We start from the raw sequence: 23,627 nt of genomic DNA on the forward strand, positions 1-23,627 counted from the left end.
CTGCCAAGTCCGCAGCATGACGCTGGGGCAGTACAAGCGGACTCAGGTGCGGTAGGGGGTCATCTCAAGAGTTTCAGCACGCAGTGGGCTCACTCGCAAGGGGACTCCTGGATCCTACATGTAGTATCCCAGGTGTACATTGAAAATTCGAGACGTCTCCTCCTCACAAGTTCCGGAAGTCTGTTTTACCAACGTCTACCTCCGACAGGGAGGCAGTATTGGAAACAATTCACAGGCTGTATTCCCAGCAGGTGATAATCAAAGTACCCATCCTACAACAAGGGAGGGGGTATTATTCCACACTATATTGTGGTACTGAAGCCAAACGGCTCGGTGAGATCTGAAATATTTGAACACTTACATACAAGCGTTCAAATCAAGATGGAGTCACTCAGAGCAGTGATAGCGAACCAGGAAGAAGGGGACGAGATGGTGTCACTGGATATCAGGGACATTTACCTACATGTCCAAATTTGCCCTTCTCACCAAGGGTACTTCAGGTTCGTGGTACAGAACTGTCACTATCAGTTCAGACGCTGCCGTTTGGATTGTCCACGGCGCCCCGGGTCTTTACCAAGGTAATGGCCGAAATGATGATTCGTCTTAAAAGAAACTTGGACGCTTTCCTGATAAGGGCAAGGTCCAGAGAACAGTTGGAGGTCGGAGTAGCACTATCTTTAATAGTTCTACGACAGCACGAGTGGATTCTAAATATTCCAAAATCGTAGCTTTTCCGAGGACACGTCTACTGTTCCTAGGGATGATTCTGGACACAGTCCAGAAAAAGGTGTTTCTCCCAGAGGAGAAAGCCAGGGAGTTATCCGAGCTAATCGGGATCCTCCTAAAACCAGGAAAAGTGTCAGTGCATCATTGCACAAGAGTCCTGGTAAAAATGGTGGCTTATTACGAAGCAATTCCATTCGGCAGATTTCACGCAAGAACTCTTCAGTGGGATCTGCTGGACAAATGGTCCGGATCGCATCTTCAGATGCATCAGCGGATAACCCTATATCCAAGGACAAGGGTGTCTCTCCTGTGGTGATTACAGAGTGCTCATCTTCTAGAGGGCCACAGATTCAGCATTCAGGAGTGGATGCTGGTGACCACGGAGGCCAGCCTGAGAGGCTGGGGAGCAGTCACACAGGGAAATAATTTCCAGGAAAGTGTGATCAAGTCTGGAGAATTCTCTCCACATAGATGGAGCTAAGAGCAAAATTATAAGGCTCTAAACTTAGCAAGACCTCTGCTTCAAGGTCAGCCGGTATTGATCCAGTGGGATAACATCACGGCAGTCGCCCACGTAAACAGAAAGGGCGACACAAGAAGCTGGAGGGCAGTGAAAAAACTGCAAGGATTTTTCGCTAGGCGGAAAATCATGTGATAGCACTGTCAGCAGTGTTCTCTCCGGGAGTGGACGACTGGGAAGCAGACTTCCTCAGCAGGCATGACCTCCACCTGGGAGAGTGGGAACTTCATAGGGAAGTTTTTCCGCATGATTGTGAGCCATTGGCAAAGACCAAAGGTGGAAATGATGGCGTCCCGCCCGAACAAAAAACGGGACAGGTATTGCGCCAGGTCATGAGACCTTCAGGCGATAGCTGTGGATGTCCTAGTAACACCGTGGGTGTAACAGTCGGTGTATGTGTTCCCTCCTCTGCTTCTCATAACCAAGGTATTGAGAATTATAAGACATAGAGGAGTATGAACTATACTCGTGACTCCGGATTGGCCAAGAGGGACTTGGTACCCGGAACTTCAAGAGATGCTCACAGAGGACTAAGGGCCTGGGGAGCTAAGAAGGGACTTGCTTCAGCAGGTACCATGTCTATTCCAAGACTTACCGCGGCTGCGTTTGACGGCATGGCGGTTGAATGCCGGATCCTGAAGGAAAAAGGCATTCCATAAGAGGTCATACCTACCCTGGTCAAAGCCAGGAAGGAGGTGACCGCACAACGTCATCACCACATGTGGTGAAAATATGTTGCGTGGGTGAGGCCAGGAAGGCCCCACGAAGAAAATTCAACTAGGTCGAATTCTACACTTCCTGAAAACAGGAGTGTTTTGAGCCTAAAATTGGGGTTCTTCAAGGTTTTAAGTTTCGGCCCTGTAGAATTTCTTCCGAAAAGAATTGACTTCAGTTCCTGAAGTCCAGATTGTCAAGGGAGTATTGCATATACACCCCTTTTTGTGCCTCTAGTGGCACCGTGGGATCTCAACATAGTGTTGGGATTCCTTAAAATCATATTGGTTTGAACCGCTCAAATCTGTGGATTTAAAATATATCACATGGAAAGTGAACATGCTGTTGACCAATATCTCACATGGACAGTGACCATGCTGTTGGTCCTGGCCTCGGCCAGGCGATTGTCAGAATGGGCGGCTTTGTCTTACAAAAGCCCATATTTAAATTTCCATTCGGACAGGGCAGAACTGGGACTCGTCTCCAGTTTTCTTCCTAAGGGGGTGTCAGGTTTTTCACCTGAAACAACCTATTATGGTGCCTGCGGCTTCTAGGGACTTGGAGGACTCCAGGTTAATAGACGTTGTCAGGACCCTAAAAATATATATATATATATATATATATAGTTTAGGACGGCTGGAGTCAGAAAGTCTGACTTGCTGTTTATATTGTATGCACCCAACAAGATGGGTGCTCCTGCGTCTAAACAGACGATTGCACGTTGGATCTGGAGCACAATCCAACTTGCACATTCTGTGGCAGGCGTGCCACAGCCTAAATCTGTAAAGGCCCACTCCACTAGGAAAGTGGGCGCATCTTGGGCGGCTGCCCGAGGGGTCTCGGCATTACAACTTTGCCGAGCAGCTACGTGGTCAGGGGAGAACACGTTTGTAAAATTTTACAAATTTGATACTCTGGCTAAGGAGGACCTGGAGTTCTCTCATTCGGTGCTGCAGAGTCATCCGCACTCTCCCGCCCGTTTGGGAGCTTTGGTATAATCCCCATGGTCCTGACGGAGTCCCCAGCATCCACTAGGACGTTAGAGAAAATAAGAATTTACTTACCGATAATTCTATTTCTCGTAGTCCGTAGTGGATGCTGGGCGCCCATCCCAAGTGCGGATTGTCTGCAATGCTTGTACATAGTTATTGTTACAAAAATCGGGTTATTCTTGTTGTGAGCCATCTTTTCAGAGGCTACTTCGTTTTGTTATCATACTGTTAACTGGGTTCAGATCACAAGTGGTACGGTGTGATTGGTGTGGCTGGTATGAGTCGTACCCGGGATTCAAGATCCTTCCTTATTGTGTACGCTCGTCCGGGCACAGTACCTAACTGAGGCTTGGAGGAGGGTCATAGGGGGAGGAGCCAGTACACACCATGTGACCTAAAAGCTTTTTTAGATGTGCCCTGTCTCCTGCGGAGCCCGCTATTCCCCATGGTCCTGACGGAGTCCCCAGCATCCACTACGGACTACGAGAAATAGAATTATCGGTAAGTAAATTCTTATTACCGTATATACTCGAGTATAAGCCGACTTTTTCAGCACTTTTTTTGTGCTGAAAAAGCCCCCTCGGCTTATACTCGAGTCGGTGCAGGGAAGGAGTGGGGACACGGAGGGCAGTCAGTGCAGTGTGAAGGAGGGACACGGAGGGCACAGCGCGCGCCTCTCCTGTGTCCCTCCTGCGGGTCTATTAAAGGAAGTACCCGTTCGTGAGCTCTGATTGGCTCACGAACCGGCACTTCATTTAACAGACCCGCCGCCGGAGACGCAGGAGGGACACAGGAGAGGCGCGCGCTGGGGGGGGCGCATATCTGGCACTATGTGGGGGCATATCTGGCACTATGTGGGGGCATATCTGGCACTGTGTGGGGGCATATCTGGCACTGTGTGGGGGCATATCTGGCACTGTGTGGGGGCATATCTGGCACTGTGTGGGGGCACATCTGGCACTATGAGGGGGCATATCTGGCACTATGAGGAGGCATATCTGGCACTATGTGGGGGCATATCTGGCACTATGTGGGGGCATATCTGGCACTATGAGGAGGCATATCTGGCACTATGTGGGGGCATATCTGGCACTATGAGGGGGCATATCTGGCACTATGTGGGGGCATATCTGGCACTATGAGGGCTGTGTACGGCTAGAGCTGCATTTCCCACCCTAGGCTTATACTCGAGTCAATAAGTTTTCCCAGGTTTTTGTGGTAAAATTAGGGGCCTCGGCTTATACTCGGGTCGACTTATACTCGAGTATATACGGTATTTAGTTTCCTAAAAAACGCCGGGAAAATATATACTGGAGATTGCAAGATAATATACATTTTAGGCAACACTATCATTTTAATGAGGCTAACCCTGCCACTCACTGTCAATGGGAGTTTACACCAAGTTTTCTATTTACGTGTAATCTGTTGCATGAGCGGGTCAAGGTTCAGAGGTATAAAGTCAGAAGGGTTATTTGTAACTTGGATACCAAGGTATTTAAATTGTTCTGTCCAGCATAGCAGCAGATACATTTTTGTAACGGGGAGGGGAGCCAATGACAGGCATAATTAAATGATTTGGACCAGTTTATACGGAGACCAGAAAAGCTGCCAAAGTCCTCAATGACCTGTAATAGAATAGGCATAGATGCGACATAGTCATGCAGGAACAACAGCAGGTCATCTGCATAAAGGGCAATTTTGTCTATTCGGGGGCCTGTAGCAATTCCTACAATGTCCGGGTGTGACCTAATCAAACAAGCCAAAGGCTCGATGGCTATGGCAAATAACGTGGGGGAGAGGGGGCATCCCTGTCTGGTGCCCCGGGACAAAGTGAAAGGAGGAATTATATCCGTTTACTGAGATCCTGGTACTTGGAGTTTGATAAAGCAGTCTGGTCCATTGAATATAGTTAGGGCCGAAGCCCATATGTTCCATGACTCCCTACAGGTAAGACCACTCAACACTGTCAAATGCCTTGGCCGCGTCCAAGGAGACCACGACCGAGTCTGAAGGGAAATCATGTGGAGCTTGCAGAATAGTATACAGTCTGCGCAAGTTAATAGAGGTGGACATTTCAGCCATAAAGCCGGATTGATCCTGATGGATTATGGAAGTGATAACCGTGTTAAGCCGAATCGCCAAGATTTTTGCCAGGATCTTAGCATCGGTGGGAATGTGAGAGATCGGCCAATAAGACTCCAAAAGTCTGGGGTCCTTGCCGGGCTTTGGCAGCACAATAATAATAGCCTCAGACATTGAGGGAGCGAACTGATTACTAGCAAATACTGTATATCCAGAAACATATTGTGCAACTTGGGGCCAAAAAAAATCAATATGTTTGTACAATTCAGTGGGAATGCCATCACAACCCGAGGACTTGCCATTGGGAGACAAACCTACAGCCACAGTCACCTCATCCAAAGTTATAGGCGCATCTAGAAAGTCACAAGCCTCAGTAAAAATCCAGGTCCTCCGCTGACCATGCCAGCCGAGACCCATACACATCCCTATAATAGGAGAGAAACAACTGCGCAATGTCTAGGGTGGTGTCAACAATGGTGCCACCAGGACCAGACACCCGTGCAACGGTAGTGCCAGGTCTGTCGTAGTGAACTAAGTGGGCCAGCAAGCTGCCCGGTCTGTCTGCTTGCATATACATATTAGTGGCTCGAAAACAAATGAGAACGTGCATTTTTATCTGAGAGGTGGGTTAGCCAAGCTGCCTGAGCTGTCAACCGGAGTGTTTTAAGCGCGGGGGTGCCCTCTGCCAAGTGACGGATCTCTAGATCCCTAAAATCAGTATAAAGGGCCTTCTCCTTCTCCCTGCAGGACAGTTTGTGGGCAGCAATCCTACCAATCAACGTGCCATGTAAAAAAGCCTTAAATGAATCCCAGACGCTGGGGTTGAGCCTACATTATCTGTGAAATAACCCTCCCAGTGAGTTGTCGGGTCTGAACAGTCACCCATCTGGAGCAGCCAAGATGGGTGTAATTTCCAATAGGACTGTCCCCTCTGGCACTCCACATCAAGGGACATCATTAAAGGTGAATGATCAGATATACCCCGAGCCTCATAATGAACATCAGAAATTTTAGGCAGAAGTACAGGCGAAACCAAGACCATCGAGAACATTATTGAAGTCCCCTAAACAGATAACAGGGATGTGAGGGGAAGAGGCAAAGAGGCAATGAACGAGGCGGCCTTTTGCAAAACATCATAGGAGAACGGAGGAGGAACATAGACTGACAAAAGAAAAAAGGGCTGGAAACTCAATTTACATTCCGCGATCAACTCAGATTGCACCATTTTTTTTAATCATAACCGACACCCCTCGAGAAAAGGAGGAGTGTGAGGAATGATAGGCCCAACCCACCCAAGGTCTGCGGTGCAACAGCAGTCTATTTCCCTCTAAGTTGGTCTCAGTGAAACAAACAATGTCCGGGTCATATTGCTTAATCATTTTAAGGACAAGGGATCGCTTTATTTTATTGTTAATACCCCGGACATTCCATGCCAAAATTTTTAGGGCAGGCATTGCACCCATGGATATGAGAATGTATGATAGAGTGACCTGGGCGCCCCCTTTCAGTGGCTGGGTGCAGAAGTAATTACTGATGATTCACTTTTTTAACCCGTATAATCAGTAAATATCTCAAAATGAATGTCATCCAATTATATAAAAAAATGACAATAAATTTAATACAATGAGATAAAACAAACATGCATAAAATATTTCTAAGGACAAATGTCCCAAACTCAGAATGAAATCGTACCCATAGGGTAGCAAAGGAGCCGCAGGTGGTATATACGGCAGGGTGGTCCAGACTTCACCCTGCTCTGGCTCCTAAGCTTACCAGTGGAAGTCTATCCGCAAACGTCCTGGATCCGGAAGTGTGGATGTCCAATAGCCAAACGTGTAGATGTCCAATAGCCAACGCGTTTCGAGGTGTATAACCTCTTCCTCAGGGCTTGATGCTGGGGACTCCGTCAGGACCATGGGGAATAGCGGCTCCGCAGGAGACAGGGCACAAAAATAAAGCTTTAGGATTAGGTGGTGTGTACTGGCTCCTCCCCCTATGACCCTCCTCCAAGCCTCAGTTAGGTTTTTGTGCCCGTCCGAGCAGGGTGCAATCTAGGTGGCTCTCTTAAAGAGCTGCTTAGAAAAAGTTTTTTAGGTTTTTTATTTTCAGTGAGTCCTGCTGGCAACAGGCTCACTGCATCGAGGGACTTAGGGGAGAGAATTTCAACTCACCTGCGTGCAGGATGGATTGGATTCTTAGGCTACTGGACACCATTAGCTCCAGAGGGAGTCGGAACACAGGTCTCACCCTGGGGTTCGTCCCGGAGCCGCGCCGCCGACCCCCCTTACAGATGCTGAAGATTGAAGGTCCGGAAACAGGCGGCAGAAGGCTCTTCAGTCTTCATGAAGGTAGCGCACAGCACTGCAGCTGTGCGCCATTGTTGTCACACACTTCACACCAAGCGGTCACGGAGGGTGCAGGGCGCTGCTGGGGGCGCCCTGGGCAGCAATATTTTAATACCTTAAGGCAAAAGAATACATCACATATAGCCATTAAGGCTATATGTATGTATTTAACCCATGCCAGTTATCTAAATCTACGGGAGGAAAGCCCGCCGAAATAAGGGGCGGGGCTTATTCTCCTCAGCACACAGCGCCATTTTCCTGCTCAGCTCCGCTGTGAGGAAGGCTCCCAGGACTCTCCCCTGCACTGCACTACAGAAACAGGGTAAAACAGAGAGGGGGGGCATTTTTTGGCGATATATTGGATATATTTAAGCTGCTATAAGGAACAACACTTATATAAGGTTGTTCCCATATATATTATAGCGCTTGGGTGTGTGCTGGCAAACTCTCCCTCTGTCTCCCCAAAGGGCTAGTGGGGTCCTGTCTTCGATAAGAGCATTCCCTGTGTGTCTGCTGTGTGTCGGTACGTGTGTGTCGACATGTATGAGGACGATGTTGGCGTGGAGGCAGAGCAATTGCCGATAATGGTGATGTCACCCCCCAGGGAGTCGACACCGGAATGGATGGCTTTGTTTATGGAATTACGTGATAATGTCAGCACATTACAGAAATCAGTTGACGACATGAGACGGCCGGCAAACCAGTTAGTACCTGCCCAGGCGTCTCAGACACCGTCAGGGGCTGTAAAGCGCCCTTTACCTCAGTCGGTCGACACAGACCCAGACACAGACACTGAATCTAGTGTCGACGGTGATGAAACAAACGTATTTTCAAGTAGGGCCACACGTTATATGATCACGGCAATGAAGGAGGCTTTGCATATCTCTGATGCTGCAAGTACCACAAAAAGGGGTATTATGTGGGGGGTGAAAAAACTACCTGTAGTTTTTCCTGAATCAGAGGAATTAAATGATGTATGTGATGAAGCGTGGTTTAACCCAGATAGAAAAATGCTAATTTCAAAAAAGTTATTAGCATTATACCCTTTCCCGCCAGAGGTTAGGGCGCGCTGGGAAACACCCCCTAGGGTGGATAAGGCGCTCACACGCTTATCAAAACAAGTGGCGTTACCGTCTCCTGATACGGCCGCCCTCAAGGATCCAGCAGATAGGAGACTGGAAACTACCCTAAAAAGTATATACACACATACTGGTGTTAAACTGCGACCGGCCATCGCCTCAGCCTGGATGTGCAGTGCTGGGGTCGTCTGGTTGGATTCCCTGACTGAAAATATTGATACCCTGGATAGGGACAGTATTTTATTGACTATAGAGAAATTAAAGGATGCTTTCCTTTATATGCGAGATGCGCAGAGAGATATTTGCACTCTGGCATCGAGAGTAAATGCGATGTCCATATCTGCCAGAAGGAGTTTATGGACGCGACAGTGGTCAGGTGATGCGGATTCCAAACGACATATGGAAGTATTGGCGTATAAAGGGGAGGAATTATTTGGCGTCGGTCTATCGGATCTGGTGGCCACGGCAACTGCCGGAAAATCCACCTTTTTACCTCAGACCCCCTCCCAACAGAAAAAGACACCGTCTTTTCAGCCGCAGTCCTTTCGGTCCTATAAGAACAAGCGGACAAAAGGACAGTCATATCTGCCTCGGGGCAGAGGAAGGGGTAAGAGAGGGCAGCAAGCAGCCCCTGCCCAGGAACAGAAGCCCTCCCAGGGTTCTGCAAAGCCCTCAGCATGACGCTGGGGCCTTACAAGCGGACTCAGGAACGGTGGGGGGTCGACTCAAGAATTTCAGCGCACAGTGGGCTTGCTCACAGGTGGACCCCTGGATTCTGCAGGTAGTATCTCAGGGTTACAGGTTGGAATTCGAGAAGTCTCCCCCTCGCCGGTTCCTAAAGTCTGCTTTGCCAACGTCTCCCTCAGACAGGGCGACGGTATTGGAAGCCATTCACAAGCTGTTTGCTCAGCAGGTGATAGTCAAGGTACCCCTCCTACAACAGGGAAAGGGGTATTACTCCACGCTATTTGTGGTACCGAAGCCGGACGGCTCGGTAAGACCTATTCTAAATCTGAAATCTTTGAACCTGTACATACAAAAATTCAAGTTCAAGATGGAGTCACTCAGAGCAGTGATAGCGAATCTGGAAGAAGGGGACTTTATGGTGTCCCTGGACATAAAGGATGCTTACCTGCATGTCCCAATTTGCCCTTCACATCAAGGGTACCTCAGGTTCGTGGTGCAAAACGGTCATTATCAGTTTCAGACGCTGCCGTTTGGATTGTCCACGGCACCTTGGGTCTTTACCAAGGTAATGGCCGAAATGATGATTCTTCTGCGAAGAAGAGGCGTATTAATTATCCCTTACTTGGACGATCTCCTGATAAGGGCAAGGTCCAGAGAACAGCTGGAGGACGGAGTAGCACTAACCCAAGTAGTGCTGCAACAACACGGGTGGATTCTGAATTTTCCAAAATCTCAGTTGACCCCGACAACACGTCTGCTGTTCCTGGGAATGATTCTGGACACGGTTCAGAAAAAGGTGTTTCTTCCGGAGGAGAAAGCCAGGGAGTTATCCGAACTTGTCTGGAACCTCCTAAAACCAGGGACAGTGTCTGTGCATCAATGCACAAGAGTCCTGGGAAAGATGGTGGCTTCTTACGAAGCGATTCCATTCGGCAGATTCCACGCACAAACTTTTCAGTGGGATCTGCTGGACAAATGGTCCGGATCGCATCTGCAGATGCATCAGCGGATAACCTTATCGCCACGGACAAGGGTGTCTCTTCTGTGGTGGTTGCAGAGTGCTCATCTGTTAGAGGGCCGCAGATTCGGCATACAGGACTGGGTCCTGGTGACCACGGATGCCAGTCTGAGAGGCTGGGGAGCGGTCACACAAGGAAGAAACTTCCAGGGAGAATGGTCAAGCCTGGAGATGTCTCTTCACATAAATATACTGGAGCTAAGAGCGATTTACAATGCTCTAAGTCTGGCAAAACCCCTGCTTCAGGGTCAGCCGGTGTTGATCCAGTCGGACAACATCACGGCAGTCGCCCACGTAAACAGACAGGGCGGCACAAGAAGCAGGACAGCAATGGCAGAAGCTGCAAGGATTCTTCGCTGGGCGGAAGATCATGTGATAGCACTGTCAGCAGTATTCATTCCGGGAGTGGACAACTGGGAAGCAGACTTCCTCAGCAGACACGATCTACACCCGGGAGAGTGGGGACTTCATCCAGAAGTCTTCCACATGATTGTGAACCGTTGGGAAAAACCAATGGTGGATATGATGGCGTCCCGCCTCAACAGTTCCTGAAGTCCAGACTTTTGTAAAAGGAGTACTACATATACAGCCCCCGGTTGTGCCCCCAGTGGCACCGTGGGATCTTAATGTAGTCTTGGATTTTCTCAAATCCCATTGGTTTGAGCCGCTCAAATCGGTGGAGCTGAAGTATCTCACATGGAAAGTAACCATGCTACTGGCCCTGGCTTCAGCCAGGAGAGTATCAGAATTGGCGGCTTTATCATATAAGAGCCCATATCTGATTTTCCATACGGACAGGGCAGAACTGCGGACGCGTCCTCATTTTCTGCCTAAGGTGGTGTCAACGTTTCACCTGAACCAGCCTATTGTGGTGCCTGCGGCTACTAACGAGTTGGAGGATTCCAAGTTGTTGGACGTGGTCCGGGCATTGAAAATATATATTCAAGAACGGCGGGAGTCAGAAAGTCTGACTCACTGCTTATATTGTATGCACCCAACAAGATGGGTGCTCCTGCTTCTAAGCAGACGATTGCTCGTTGGATTTGTAGCACAATTCAACTTGCACATTCTGTGGCAGGCTTGCCACAACCTAAATCTGTCAAGGCCCATTCCACAAGGAAAGTGGGCTCATCCTGGGCGGCTGCCCGGGGAGTCTCGGCATTACAACTCTGCCGAGCTGCTACTTGGTCAGGGGCAAACACGTTTGCAAAATTCTACAAATTTGATACCCTGGCTGAGGAGGACCTTGAGTTCTCTCATTCGGTGCTGCAGAGTCATCCGCACTCTCCCGCCCGTTTGGGAGCTTTGGTATAATCCCCATGGTCCTGACGGAGTCCCCAGCATCCACTTAGGACGTTAGAGAAAATAAGAATTTACTTACCGATAATTCTATTTCTCGTAGTCCGTAGTGGATGCTGGGCGCCCATCCCAAGTGCGGATTGTCTGCAATACTTGTACATAGTTATTGTTACAAAAAAAATCGGGTTGTTATTTGTTGTGAGCCGTCTGTTCAGAGGCTCCTATCGTTTGTCATACTGTTAACTGGGTTCAGATCACAAGTTATACGGTGTGATTGGTGTGGCTGGTATGAGTCTTACCCGGGGTTCAATATCCTTCCTTATTGTGTACGCTCGTCCGGGCACAGTATCCTAACTGAGGCTTGGAGTAGGGTCATAGGGGGAGGAGCCAGTACACACCACCTAATCCTAAAGCTTTATTTTTGTGCCCTATCTCCTGCGGAGCCGCTATTCCCCATGGTCCTGACGGAGTCCCCAGCATCCACTACGGACTACGAGAAATAGAATTATCGGTAAGTAAATTCTTATTTTTTTTATATAATTGGATGACATTCATTTTGAGATATTTACTGATTATACGGGTTAAAAAAGTGAATCATCAGTAATTACTTCTGCACCCAGCCACTGAAAGGGGGTGCCCAGGTCACGCTATCATACATTCTCATATCTGTTTCATTTGGGGGTAAGGGAAACCCCTCAGTGTGTCCAAGGCAGCACCAACAAACTTTCAGCGCCCAACGAGTTACTCCAAATTCCATATTTGCATAGATTGCACCCATGGAGTTAACTGGGTCTCAGCATATAAATACCATGCAAAAAACCTCCCCAAACTGTGGCATACTCATATCCTTAACAAAACCTCAATCCCTTAAGATCGAAATTCCTAAGAGGAGCCTATACGTAACTTACGGTCTAAAGTCCCAATAGAAACCTATGCGTAAATAACGCTATACAACAAAGCCCAGAACCACCAAAACAAGAGGGGGCTCCCAGGACATATACTTGCATATCTTAGGCACAGAAGTTCAAAAAAAGTAACGCTGGATGTCAGTCCGGAGCCAGCTGACGGGCATCCGGAGCATATCTGTCCAGCCAGGCCGCCACCTCTCTCGGTGAATTGAAGAATTTGGTCTCCCCATCCGCCACAACACGAAGCCTGGACGGGAACAGCATAGAGAAGGAGAGATTCAGGTCCCGAAGACGACGCTTGATAGGCAGGAATTGGGCCCGGTCTTTTTGGACATCTGCAGCGAAGTCCGGAAATGCTGACACCCTGACACCATTCCGGAGTAGGATGCCCTTCGTGCGACCCAAACGAAGGACAGAGTCACGGTCTTTATAATGCAAGAATTTGGCAATAAAAGTTCGTGGAGTGGCACCGGGAGGTAACGGCCTAAAAGGTATCCTGGGAGCGCGTTCCTCCGCAAACTGGGAGGTAAAGGAGTCTACTCCGTACAGCTCCTTGAGCCATGATTCCAGAAAGTCCTCAGGATGTGACCCTTTCTCTCTCTCAGGCAGGCCAACAAACATCACAGTATTTCTACGGAGGCGTCCCTCCATGTTCAGGAGCTTAGTTTGCAGCGATGAAACCTGCGGGACACCGTAGAAACGGATTGCTTCAGGGGGCCACAAAGATCCTCCAGATTGGAGACCCGCGTATCGGTCTCACCCACTCTCTCACGGTTACGCTGGACTTCCTGACGCAATAATGAAAGATCGCACTGCACTCTCTCCATCTTGTCGGATAAGCGTTGTTCACTAGCTGCTAGAGCCTCCAGAACCTGTTGAATGGAGGGAGCAGAAGGTGGCGCAGCAGTGCTCGAGTTGGCCCCGGCCGGGGTATCAGGTCGAGTAGAGGGGGATGATTTAAGAGATGACTACGCCGGCTGGCTGGTGGACTGGCGGGCATACTTCTACAATTTAGATGCAGCCACGCGCTGGCTGTCCTTTACCATGGTATCCAAGGGTGAACCAACAATCAGGCAATATCACAGGCACAGATAGGCTCAGGTGGCCCGCAAGTCCCGAATATTCAGTGTCAAAAAAGGCAGTAGTAATCTGAATATGCAGTATCAATGAAGCATAAAGGTCCCAAACATTCAGTGATAAAAAAGGTAGGAAGGACCCAAGAATATGTAATCAATAAAGGCAGACTATTAACAGGAGAGCAGAGCAATGTGCCCAGGGTCATCTCATCCAGCCACACAGCCACCTCAGGATTACAGTGCTTTGTAATGCAGATCTGAGGGAGCTGCTTCCAAGATGGCCGCCGGGCCCACAGCTTCCCCCCTCCTCATACAGGAAAGCAGAGCCCGAGCTCTGGGAATCAGGAGTGGCCAGGTAGAGACTCCCAGGGGTTGCAGGGGGATGCTCCACACCCCAGGCACACCACAGCACCGAACTCCACCGCGGATTCACGACCGCGGGTGCCAGGGTCCGCGCGGCAGAGCACAGCAAATCGAGGCCAGGGGATGCAGTGGCGGCCTAGGCCTCAACTCCGGGTGGCAGCCGGCGCGGTCAGGAAGCAAGCAGAGGAGAGCACAGGAGACACCCACCGCTGCCCAGGGGAGACAGGAGACAGATGCAGCCTAATTGTAGCTCCGGAAGGGGCTCAGGAGGATCAATTGCCCGGGGAGCTCCGGTGCCTTGCTTCCTATCCGCTTGCCACCGTGGCCACGTCCCCCATGAGGAACTGTTTTAGGACATCCCCGATTGTTATTCCCTGTGGAATACCAGTGAACCCTGCTGCAGAAAAGGAGATTTATGGTAGACTTACCATTGTTAAATCTCTTTCTGCGAGGTACACTGGATTCCACAGGGCGCCCACCCTGACGCACTTAGCTTCTTTTGGGTTTGTATAGCATTAGCCACTGGTCCCTTCTCCTGTCGTGAGAATGTGGTTCTATGTGACTAACATCTACCGACTCTAATACTTGCTACTGCATTGGACTGGTTAACGAAACTGAGCTCCTGTGCCTGGAGGCAGGTCTACAGAGGAGGCAGTGCAATGCATCCTGGGAACAGTCAAAGCTTTTAGCCTGTTGGTGCCTCGGATCAAGATCCAACTCTACACCCTGATATTATTCCCTGTGGAATCCAGTGTACCTCGCAGAAAGAGATTTAACAATGGTAAGTCTACCATAAATCTCTTTATACTTATAGATTTGTCTACAGATTCCCCTTGCTCCCCTGCCTCATATAAATCAATATAGTGTGATACTATAATAGCACACAGTAATCTATGGTATGCTGGAATACAATATGTTAACTTAGTAGAACATGCAACCCAGAAACTCTATCAAAGATTGCTAGTATAATGGCCAGGAGCAGTCGCCTTTATAAGTGAGGCATGGCTACTGTCAAATACATGCATTAAATAGACCTAACGTTAATACCCCTTTTCCACTTGCTAGCACGGGTCGCAGCCAGGAGCCTGACACAGCTGCCACCCGTGCTAGAGCCAGGGGTGTAGCGAGGGGGGCTCCAGTGGAGCACAAGCTCCGGGCGCCGGAAAGTTAGAGGGCGCGCCGTCTGCCCCACCCTTCCTCCACCTGCTATACTGCGGGCCGATACAGACAGCCGCAGAGCAGCAGGAGGAGGAGAATCAGAGGGGCGCACACTGACTCAGAGACTAGGTAGGGAACAGGGCAGGCCAGAGGCCACAGCAGAAAACACTGACAGCACATACCGGAGATTTGCTGCCCTCTTTATATGTCTCACTGTCTGCTTGTAGCTGTGCAGCAGGGTTACTTCTGTCCTGTTACACCACTCTCTGCCCCTGCTGCTGCAGCACCTCTTTCTGCCCTGGCTATTGCAGCACCTCTCTCTGCCCCAGCTGCTGCTACTGCTGCAGCAGCACCTCTCTCTGCATTAGAAGCTGCAGAGTAACATGTATAAGCGGCTCTACTGTGGCATAACATGTATATTCAGCTCTACTGTGATGTAACATGTATAAACATCTCTAAAGTGTTATGTAATGTGTATGAGGTCTACTGTGTGGTGTAAAGTCTATAAGGGGTACTACTGTGTGGTGTAATGTGAATCTCGGACAATACTGTGCGGTGTAATCTGAATTGGTGGTATTCTGTGGCCACGCTCCTTCCCCATGAAGCCACACGCCTATATTTTTGTTGCGCGCCTAAGGTGTGCACTGTCCCTATTTTAAACATGGGGGGTGCCCAAAGGAAACTTTCACATTGAGAGCTACAAGATCTAGAACCAGCCCTGTCACCAATTTAGGAATATTGAATATTTATTATTTTTTAATGTAACATGCACCCAATTCAGTACAGGAGAGGGGGTGCCGAAACATACCCTTGCTCCGGGCACCATGGCACCTAGCTACACCTCTGGCTAGAGCCCCCTTCTACACTGAGCTCACCAACCCGGCATATTGCCGGGTTGATGACGCTGCTGCTGACGCGGCAGGGGCGGCGCTGGGAGATCACATGATCTCCCAGCGCTGCCCTTCCATACACTGTGAACAGGAGCCGTGTCGCATCGACGCGGCTTCCGTTTACACTACACAGCTTACCGGGTTGAACACGTGTTCAACCCGCAAGCTACCCAGGTAGGATTCCCGGATCACTTGATCCGGGAATTTGCAGGCGGGGCGTTTCCGCTAGAAAAAAACACGGGTAAATGCGCGCCCCCGTGTTTTTAGAGATAGTGGAAAAGGGGTATAAGTGAAGGTCAACCTTAATCAAAGATGCATGCTTAATTTGTCTCTCTTATTTATGAGTGACCACATAAATGAACTCTAGATGAAATAAACATTCCTAGAAAATACTAATTTTAATAGAAATCTCAGCTACAAAGCCTAAACCGGAAGTGAGCGGGCTGATTGTGTTTTCATGTCAGGTTATAATTTGCACGGGGAGAAAACTTTTAGTTTATTCAGGGACACATATCTTTCTTTATTGTCTAAAATAATTGATTTGTATACTCTTTTGTGATGAGCCTGTAGTGGGAGTCAGATAACAAATTCCCGTGGTTTATCATTTCACCTGACCAGGACAAGACTCCTCTGTCCATTGTATAGGGGCTGGTGTCATGGTTTTGAAGTCAGCAACGGAGGTGACGCTGTGTTGTTTTTCTCATTAGTAGTGGAATGTCTGCGAATGTGATCTCTTCTGTTATGTTCAGTGATTTTATTAACCTGCATTTTACTGATAAATGGTTCTGTTTGTCGTTCTGGTCACTGCACAGGTTACTGACCTGCAGCCTGGTTTCCTCTGTGTCATGATAGCTGTGATGGGGGTAGGAAACATTACAGGACATTTAAAAAACGGTAGCACAAAAAACAGATAAAGTGGACATTTAAAAAAAAATTATTATAGATAGATAGATAGATAGATAGATAGATAGATAGATATCGTATCGATAATTAGCGGCACTCCACGGACTGGATAAAGTTAAAATAGCATTCTTTATTGGCCCAACGGCATTTTGGGGTCTAGCGCCATCGTCGGGGACAAGCGTTTCACTCCCTGACAACGGGGCTAGACACTGAAACGCCGTTGGACCAATAAAGAATGCTATTTTAACTTTATCCAGTCTGTGGAGTGCCGCTGATTATCGATACTATTTTAAGGCCAAATCACTGACCTACGGAGGGCACCACAGCAAGCAACTCTTGTGCCCATAAGGGAGTGCCGGGCTACAGTTCTGCATATATATATATATATATATATATATTTATACACAGGTTGAGTATCCCATATCTAAATATTCCGAAATACGGAATATTCCGAAATACGGACTTTTTTGAGTGAGAGTGAGATAGTGAAACCTTTGTTTTCTGATGGCTCAATGTACACAAACTTTGTTTAATACACAAAGTTATTAAAAATGTTGTATTATATGACCTTCAGGCTCACCAAGGTACCCCACCTTCTTGCAGGTCCTACACTATCACAAAGTCTCAAAAATTAAAACCTGGCAACTGTATCACACATAATATAACTGCACACATGCCCACTAGGTTTAATGTGTATCTGCCATACATCTTATGGCTTTTAAAGGTACACTAGTCACCTGACTCTGGCTGATAAATTGCTAAGGAGCAGCTGACACAGGTTTAGAACAAATGAGATTACACAAGGGTGCATGAAAAGGCCTGTGACCACGGTTAATAAGAGTTAACCAAAGATTAACCCAGTGGTTCCCAAACTGTGTGCCTAGGCACCCTGGGGTGCCTCAGGACACTTGCAGGGGTGCCTTGGATTGGTGGTCCAGGACAAATTTAAATTATTTATGATCAGTGTAATAGGCAAAACCAGTGCTGGTGGCTGCCAATCAGACAATATGTGGACAAACAGAAGCAAATCCTGTCCCACACCACACAATTGAACCTAAGGATGACATATAAACACAATTTACTTCATTTAATATTTTTTCTAAATCTCTCAATAAAAAAGTTTTGGCATAGAGGAGCCGTGAAAACAATTGTGATACTCTAGAGCGCCGTGATTGAAAAAAGTTTGGGAACCACTGGATTAACCCCACAATATACAAACAAATATAGAAAACCACAGCACTCCTCACCCCAGAAGCAGGGTGCAATGTCTGCACTCACTATTCATAGGGTGGGGTGCATGCAGCCCATGGCCACCAACCCAAATATATACAAACAGAAAGTTCAGCACTAACCATAGCAAGCTCACTTATCCTCACAACATCAATAAATAAATGATGCGTGTTTAGTTAGTGAATTGGCCAATGCACGGAAGCCTGCAAACCGCTCGCCAAGGTACCCCACCTTCTTGCAGGTCCTACACTATCACAAAGTCTCAAAAATTAAAACCTGGCAACTGTATCACACATAATATAACTGCACACATGCCCACTAGGTTTAATGTGTATCTGCCATACATCTTATGGCTTTTAAAGGTACACTATATAATATATACATGTGATGCATTCAATATCCTGACACTCAGCATACTGGCGCCGGAATAACGTCAACTATTCTCCCTCTTGTGGTGTCCACGACGCCCCATGAGGAAGAATAAATAGTGTGGCGCGCGTATCGCACCACCATGCACACATCGTGGTGAGCGCAGTGAGCCCGCAAGAGGCTCTTTTGCACTCGGCCCGCTGCCGGCATTCCGGCGGTCGGGATCCCGGCGCCGGTTTGCTGGGCGCCGGAATCCTGACAGCCGGGATATCGATACCAACCTGATATATATATATATATATACACACGCACAATAAAAATCCAGTGTGTTCTAGTCAATAGATATTTTCTGATTGTGAATTACCCAATTCAGAATTCTCATTCAGAGGCCTTCTCAAGCTCTTTGACCTTTTTCGGTCTCCCCAAATTGGGGCCTGCAAAAATACCCTCTCACCGAGAAATGGACCACCCAACAACAATTGAGGCGGTTTTAATCGTCAATTTTCCCCTAAGAGGGCACCAAATTTCTTTACCTTTTTGGCTATTTATTTGATCTCAGCTATAGTTCATTGAAAATTTTATTAGATGGAACATTTTACATTCAATTCTATATCTACTTATATGAAATGTAATTTTCAATTTGGGCAGTTCTAGTTTATATGTACTGTATATTTACTAAGGGGGTAATTCAGATCTGATCGCTGGCCTGCGTTTTTTGCTGTCCTGCGATCAGATAGTCGCCGCCTACAGTGGGATTGTATTTTTCACCATGCAAGTGTGCAATGCTATGTGTACGCTGAGCTGCTAAAATTCTGCGTGTGGCAGCTGTTGTTTATCGTTGCTATGATAATCAACAGACGCAAACAGCTTAAGACAATGTGAATTTTGCGGTCTGCGGCTAACCACGTGGTTAATTGGGGTCTTTCTTGTGGGTGACACCAATTAACTTTGCGGTTAGCCGCAGACCGCAAAGTTCCCATTATAGGCTATAATGGAGCTGCGCGAAGCTCCATTCTAGCCGGTGCGCTCCACCTGATTGACAGGCCAGGAGCACACAGCCAATCAGGAGAGCGCTATGACGTAGCACTCCCTGATTGGCTGCTGGGATCTCTAGTGACAGCAGTCACGGGGGTCCCGGCATTTGGGGAAAGGGGTTCTATGTGTAAACATGGAACCCCTTTAGTTCGTTGGTTCGGGCTTTCGGTTTATTTTATTTTTTTAACCCTCTGGATTACTTCAGGAACGAAGAGGACCGATCATCAATGGACAATAGGGTAGTATTTTGGGTTTTATTTCCACAGGTACCCCTATTGGATTCTACTGGACAAGCGGACGTGATTGGCCGGCGTGGGATGTAGGTAAGTATGTATGAGTGTGTTAGTGTGCATGTATGTCTATTAAAGTTTACTGTCACGGTGTGTGTGTATTTGTTTTTATTTGGGTATTTCTTTTGTCGTAGAACTACAGGTACCAGCGGGCCCGTTATTTCCCTGCATGCTGGTACTTGTGGTTCTCCAAGTATCAGCAAGCGGGGGAGGCTTGCTGGGACTTGTAGTTCCACAACAAAGGACAATAAAAAAAAATTACACTTTGAAAGGCTATCAGCCCCCCATCCACTGCCCAGGGATGGGGGGGACAGCCTCGGGCTTCAACCCTGGCCCTTGCGTGCTTAGGGTGGTGACCCCTTGATTTAAGGGGTCCCCTTTCTCCCAGGGAACCCCGGCCAGGGGTGATTAGTTGGGAACGGGGGGGTAAAGCCACGGCCGCAGGGACAAGTATAAAAGTGTCCCCCGGCTGTGGCATTATCTCTCTGGCTAGTGGAGCCCTGTGCTCTACATCTTTTGTCCCCCGTATTTTTGGAACCAGGACTGGACAAAGAGCCCGGTGCTGGTTGTCTAAATACGGGGGAGCCCTATGCATTTTTACCCCTTTATTTTAACAACCAGGACCAGCTCAAAGAGCCTGAGGCTGGTTATGCTTAGGAGGGGGGACCCTACGCAATTTTTTGGGGGGATTTTTAACTACTTCTATACTGTACACAATGAAACCCTGCATGGATCACACTGATCCGGCCGGTCTTCATTGTGTTAAGTCCGGCAGTGTTTTACTGTTCTCTCCCGTAAAATACTGCCGGCAATTCGAATTACTTCAACATCGGTGTACTCGAATTTGCAAAACATGGTAGTTTAGTAAATTATCGTGTTTTGTTTCAAAAGTTGCATTCGTACACTGTCGATGTCAGCCGAGATTGATCTCGGCGAAATCGGCAAAAATACGAATCTTAGTAAATAAGGTGGTCTTTCCGAGTTGTTCGCTCTTTGCCGTTTTTTCGCAACGGAGCAATTAGGTGGAAAATGCGCATGGTACGCAGCGCGCATGCGTTCACTAATTTAACACAAAACTTTGGAGAATTGCACAAGCTCGAGCGACGTTTTTTCATCGCTCGAGTTATCGTAGTGTTATTGACAGGAAGTGGGTGTTTCTGGGCGGAAACTGGCCGTTTTCAGGGAGTGTGCTAAAAAACGCAGGCGTGCCAGGGAAAAACGCAGGAGTGGCTGGAGAAACGGGGGAGTGGCTGGCCGAACGCAGGGCGTGTTTGTGACGTCAAAGCAGGAACTAAACAGACCGGGGTGATCGCAATCTAGGAGTAGGTCTGGAGCTACTCAGAAACTGCAAGAAATTATTTAGTAGCAGTTCTGCTAATCTTTCGTTCGCAATTCTGCTAAGCTAAGATACACTCCCAGAGGGCAGCGGCCTAGCGTGTGCAATGCTGCTAAAAGCAGCTAGCGAGCGAACAACTCGGAATGACCACCCATACCCCTAAGGGAGGAGCTTTTATCTTGCCCCATTATACTTATAAAGATAACACTTGCCACTGTAACCATTACAGCAAAGTATATAGCACAAACAGCTCGTCATTTAGTACTCAAATAGAAAATACTGTACAGAGACGCTAAGCACAGTGATTTGGCATCCAGGAATTTAGGGAGGAGCTTTTTTCTCTCCCCATTATACTTAGAAAGATAACACTTGCCGCTCTACGTTACAAGCTGTTCATGCTATTTAGTACTCAAATACAAAATACTGTACAGAGACGGTAAGCACAGTGATTTGGCATCCAGGAAGTTAGGGAGGAGCTTTTATCTCTCCCCATTATACTTAATACTATGGGATTTGGACGCTCACATATCCCTAACATCAATAGACCAGTAGTTCTTACGCTGTAGTTCAGTATTGTATTTTAATGGAGCCCACACACATACGCATTGGTGATTTTAAAAAGCGACATCTGGTGGATGATCGCAGGTATTACACTCAAAGGTAACGCCAAACGGTCTGTGCGCCTCTCTACGACTAGGCGTGCCTCCTTGCGCCCAGGGAAGCTGCGGATGCCCGATCGCAACTAACGCCTCAGCCAGCCAAGATAACGGAGGCTCCATCTGTATGTGTTCCAGAGTATCTGTCACATGATGCCCAACACACACAGTGGTGGAAGACATCATACGTCCTAGTGTTCCACCATTCCTGATTTTGATCGAGTATGATTCTACTAAATGACTTTACTTCTAAAAAGTTACCAAACAAAATTGCATGTATAGTATTCTTGTAAATGTATGTAGTCACTTGTATTTTGTGGTTATTGGTCATTTACATTTATTTTTAAAAATATTGTTCCACTTTCATTAATTACAGCTACTCCAATGTTCTAGAACTGACTTTTATCTCTGTCTTATTCCAGAACTGGAAGAGTCTCCTCTGTCTGTGAAGAGTGATATGGCCACTATCGTAAAAGTCATGCAGCTGCCAGATTCTGGCTTGGAAATTCGAGACCGCATGTGGTTAAAAATTACAATATCCAATGCCGTCATTGGTAAGACTTCCATCACGCCACAATACTATTACCAGTTACTATTGCTTGCTGTATTGATTTGCCTATCAGTAATGCTGTTTTCTGAAATTTGATTTAATTTCCCATATGCACCAAGCTCTGGAAAGCAAAACTTTCCAGAGCTTGGACCAGGTAGGCAACGCCTAATAGATGTGACACCCTCGTTTTTCCGTCAATGCAGGGCAGGGAAGAGGCCAGGAATATCCATCAGGGCAGTGGCAAACACAGGATTTTTAAAGAGGGGTCTCCATATGCTTAATGAAGTCACCCCTCTGTCTGTATTCTGCCCCAATCACTGTCACTGTGGCATCCCCGTGTTCTGTCCCAGTCACTCTGTCACCCCCCCTATGGGTTTTTTGTCCCAGTCACTCTGTCACCCGCCCCCTCTGCGTTCTGTCCCAGTCACTATCAACCCCCCCCCCCCGTTCTCTATCACCCTCATACCCCCTTCCATGTTCTATGCCAGTCATTGTGTCCCTCTTCCCCTCTCTCTCCCTTGGTTTTATCCCAATCACTGCGAGCCCTCCCATAGATTCCCTGCAGTCTGTTAAATGCAGCCAGCAGCTGCTCCTGTTCCTGTGGTGCTGTTAAAGTCTATTACAGCTGGTCTCCGGGTACTGGTGCCTCACTCCTTCCCCTCCATGCCACTCGGGTCAGCCTCAGATACTATGCGGCAGCAATGCCCGACAAACAGCTTCATGACCCTCCCCTGTGACACTGTTGACTTCTGGTCCTCCCGCTCTGCCCAGTGGCAGCCTGTTGGACTCGGAGCTCCTGTGAGAGCTCCAATGGATCTTCGTCTCACTGAGAATAAACAATGGTAAACTGCGGCGATAGATCGGCAGACAGGAGGGTTTTCTGGATACTCAGAAAACCCCTCTGCGTGCGCCACTGCAGGGGAAGGAGATTTCATGGCCTATAGATACCAGCTGCGGCTGCCGGCTTGTACGACCCCATGGGTCCCGCAACTGGCCGATGGTGTCTGAGATGATCTGATACTGCATCCTAGGATGCAGCTCAGTAATGCATACGTGAGGCATGACGCCCCCTCAGCATTACCATATTAGGGCTATCGCTGCTGCTTCTATGTAAGCAGTGGCGATTTAACTCCAACCACATCTGAATGAGGGCAAATGTGCACACAAAAGTAAAGTACAACATCACAGGACAGAAACAATATACATAATAAAAACTATACATACATGACAGTCAATAACTACACATATATGCGCATACAGTCACTAGCCAGAAAACCAGCACTGGCGTACCTGTTCTCCAGGTTATTGGCGCAGGAGACTGATTGCAGAAAGTGGACTAAAGGTGAAGGCCGTGATGGAGTAGATAAGGAAAGGATGCTGACACAAGGAGGGGAGAGGGAA

At 47.9% G+C, this 23,627-nt stretch overlaps 1 protein-coding gene across 4 annotated transcripts in view; it reads left to right on the plus strand.

The window, feature by feature from the left end:
* The window catches only part of DVL1 (dishevelled segment polarity protein 1), a 533,415-nt gene that overhangs the window by 466,794 nt on the left and 42,994 nt on the right, over positions 1–23,627 (plus strand). For all 4 annotated transcript variants that reach the window (XM_063943028.1, XM_063943025.1, XM_063943027.1 and 1 more), the window contains exon 12: positions 22,099–22,230. In XM_063943028.1, coding sequence (XP_063799098.1) covers positions 22,099–22,230 — 132 coding nt within the window. The remainder of the gene's footprint in view (positions 1–22,098; positions 22,231–23,627) is intronic.

Source organism: Pseudophryne corroboree, chromosome 10, assembly GCF_028390025.1.
Source record: "Pseudophryne corroboree isolate aPseCor3 chromosome 10, aPseCor3.hap2, whole genome shotgun sequence".
Taxonomy (NCBI): Eukaryota; Metazoa; Chordata; class Amphibia; order Anura; family Myobatrachidae; genus Pseudophryne; species Pseudophryne corroboree.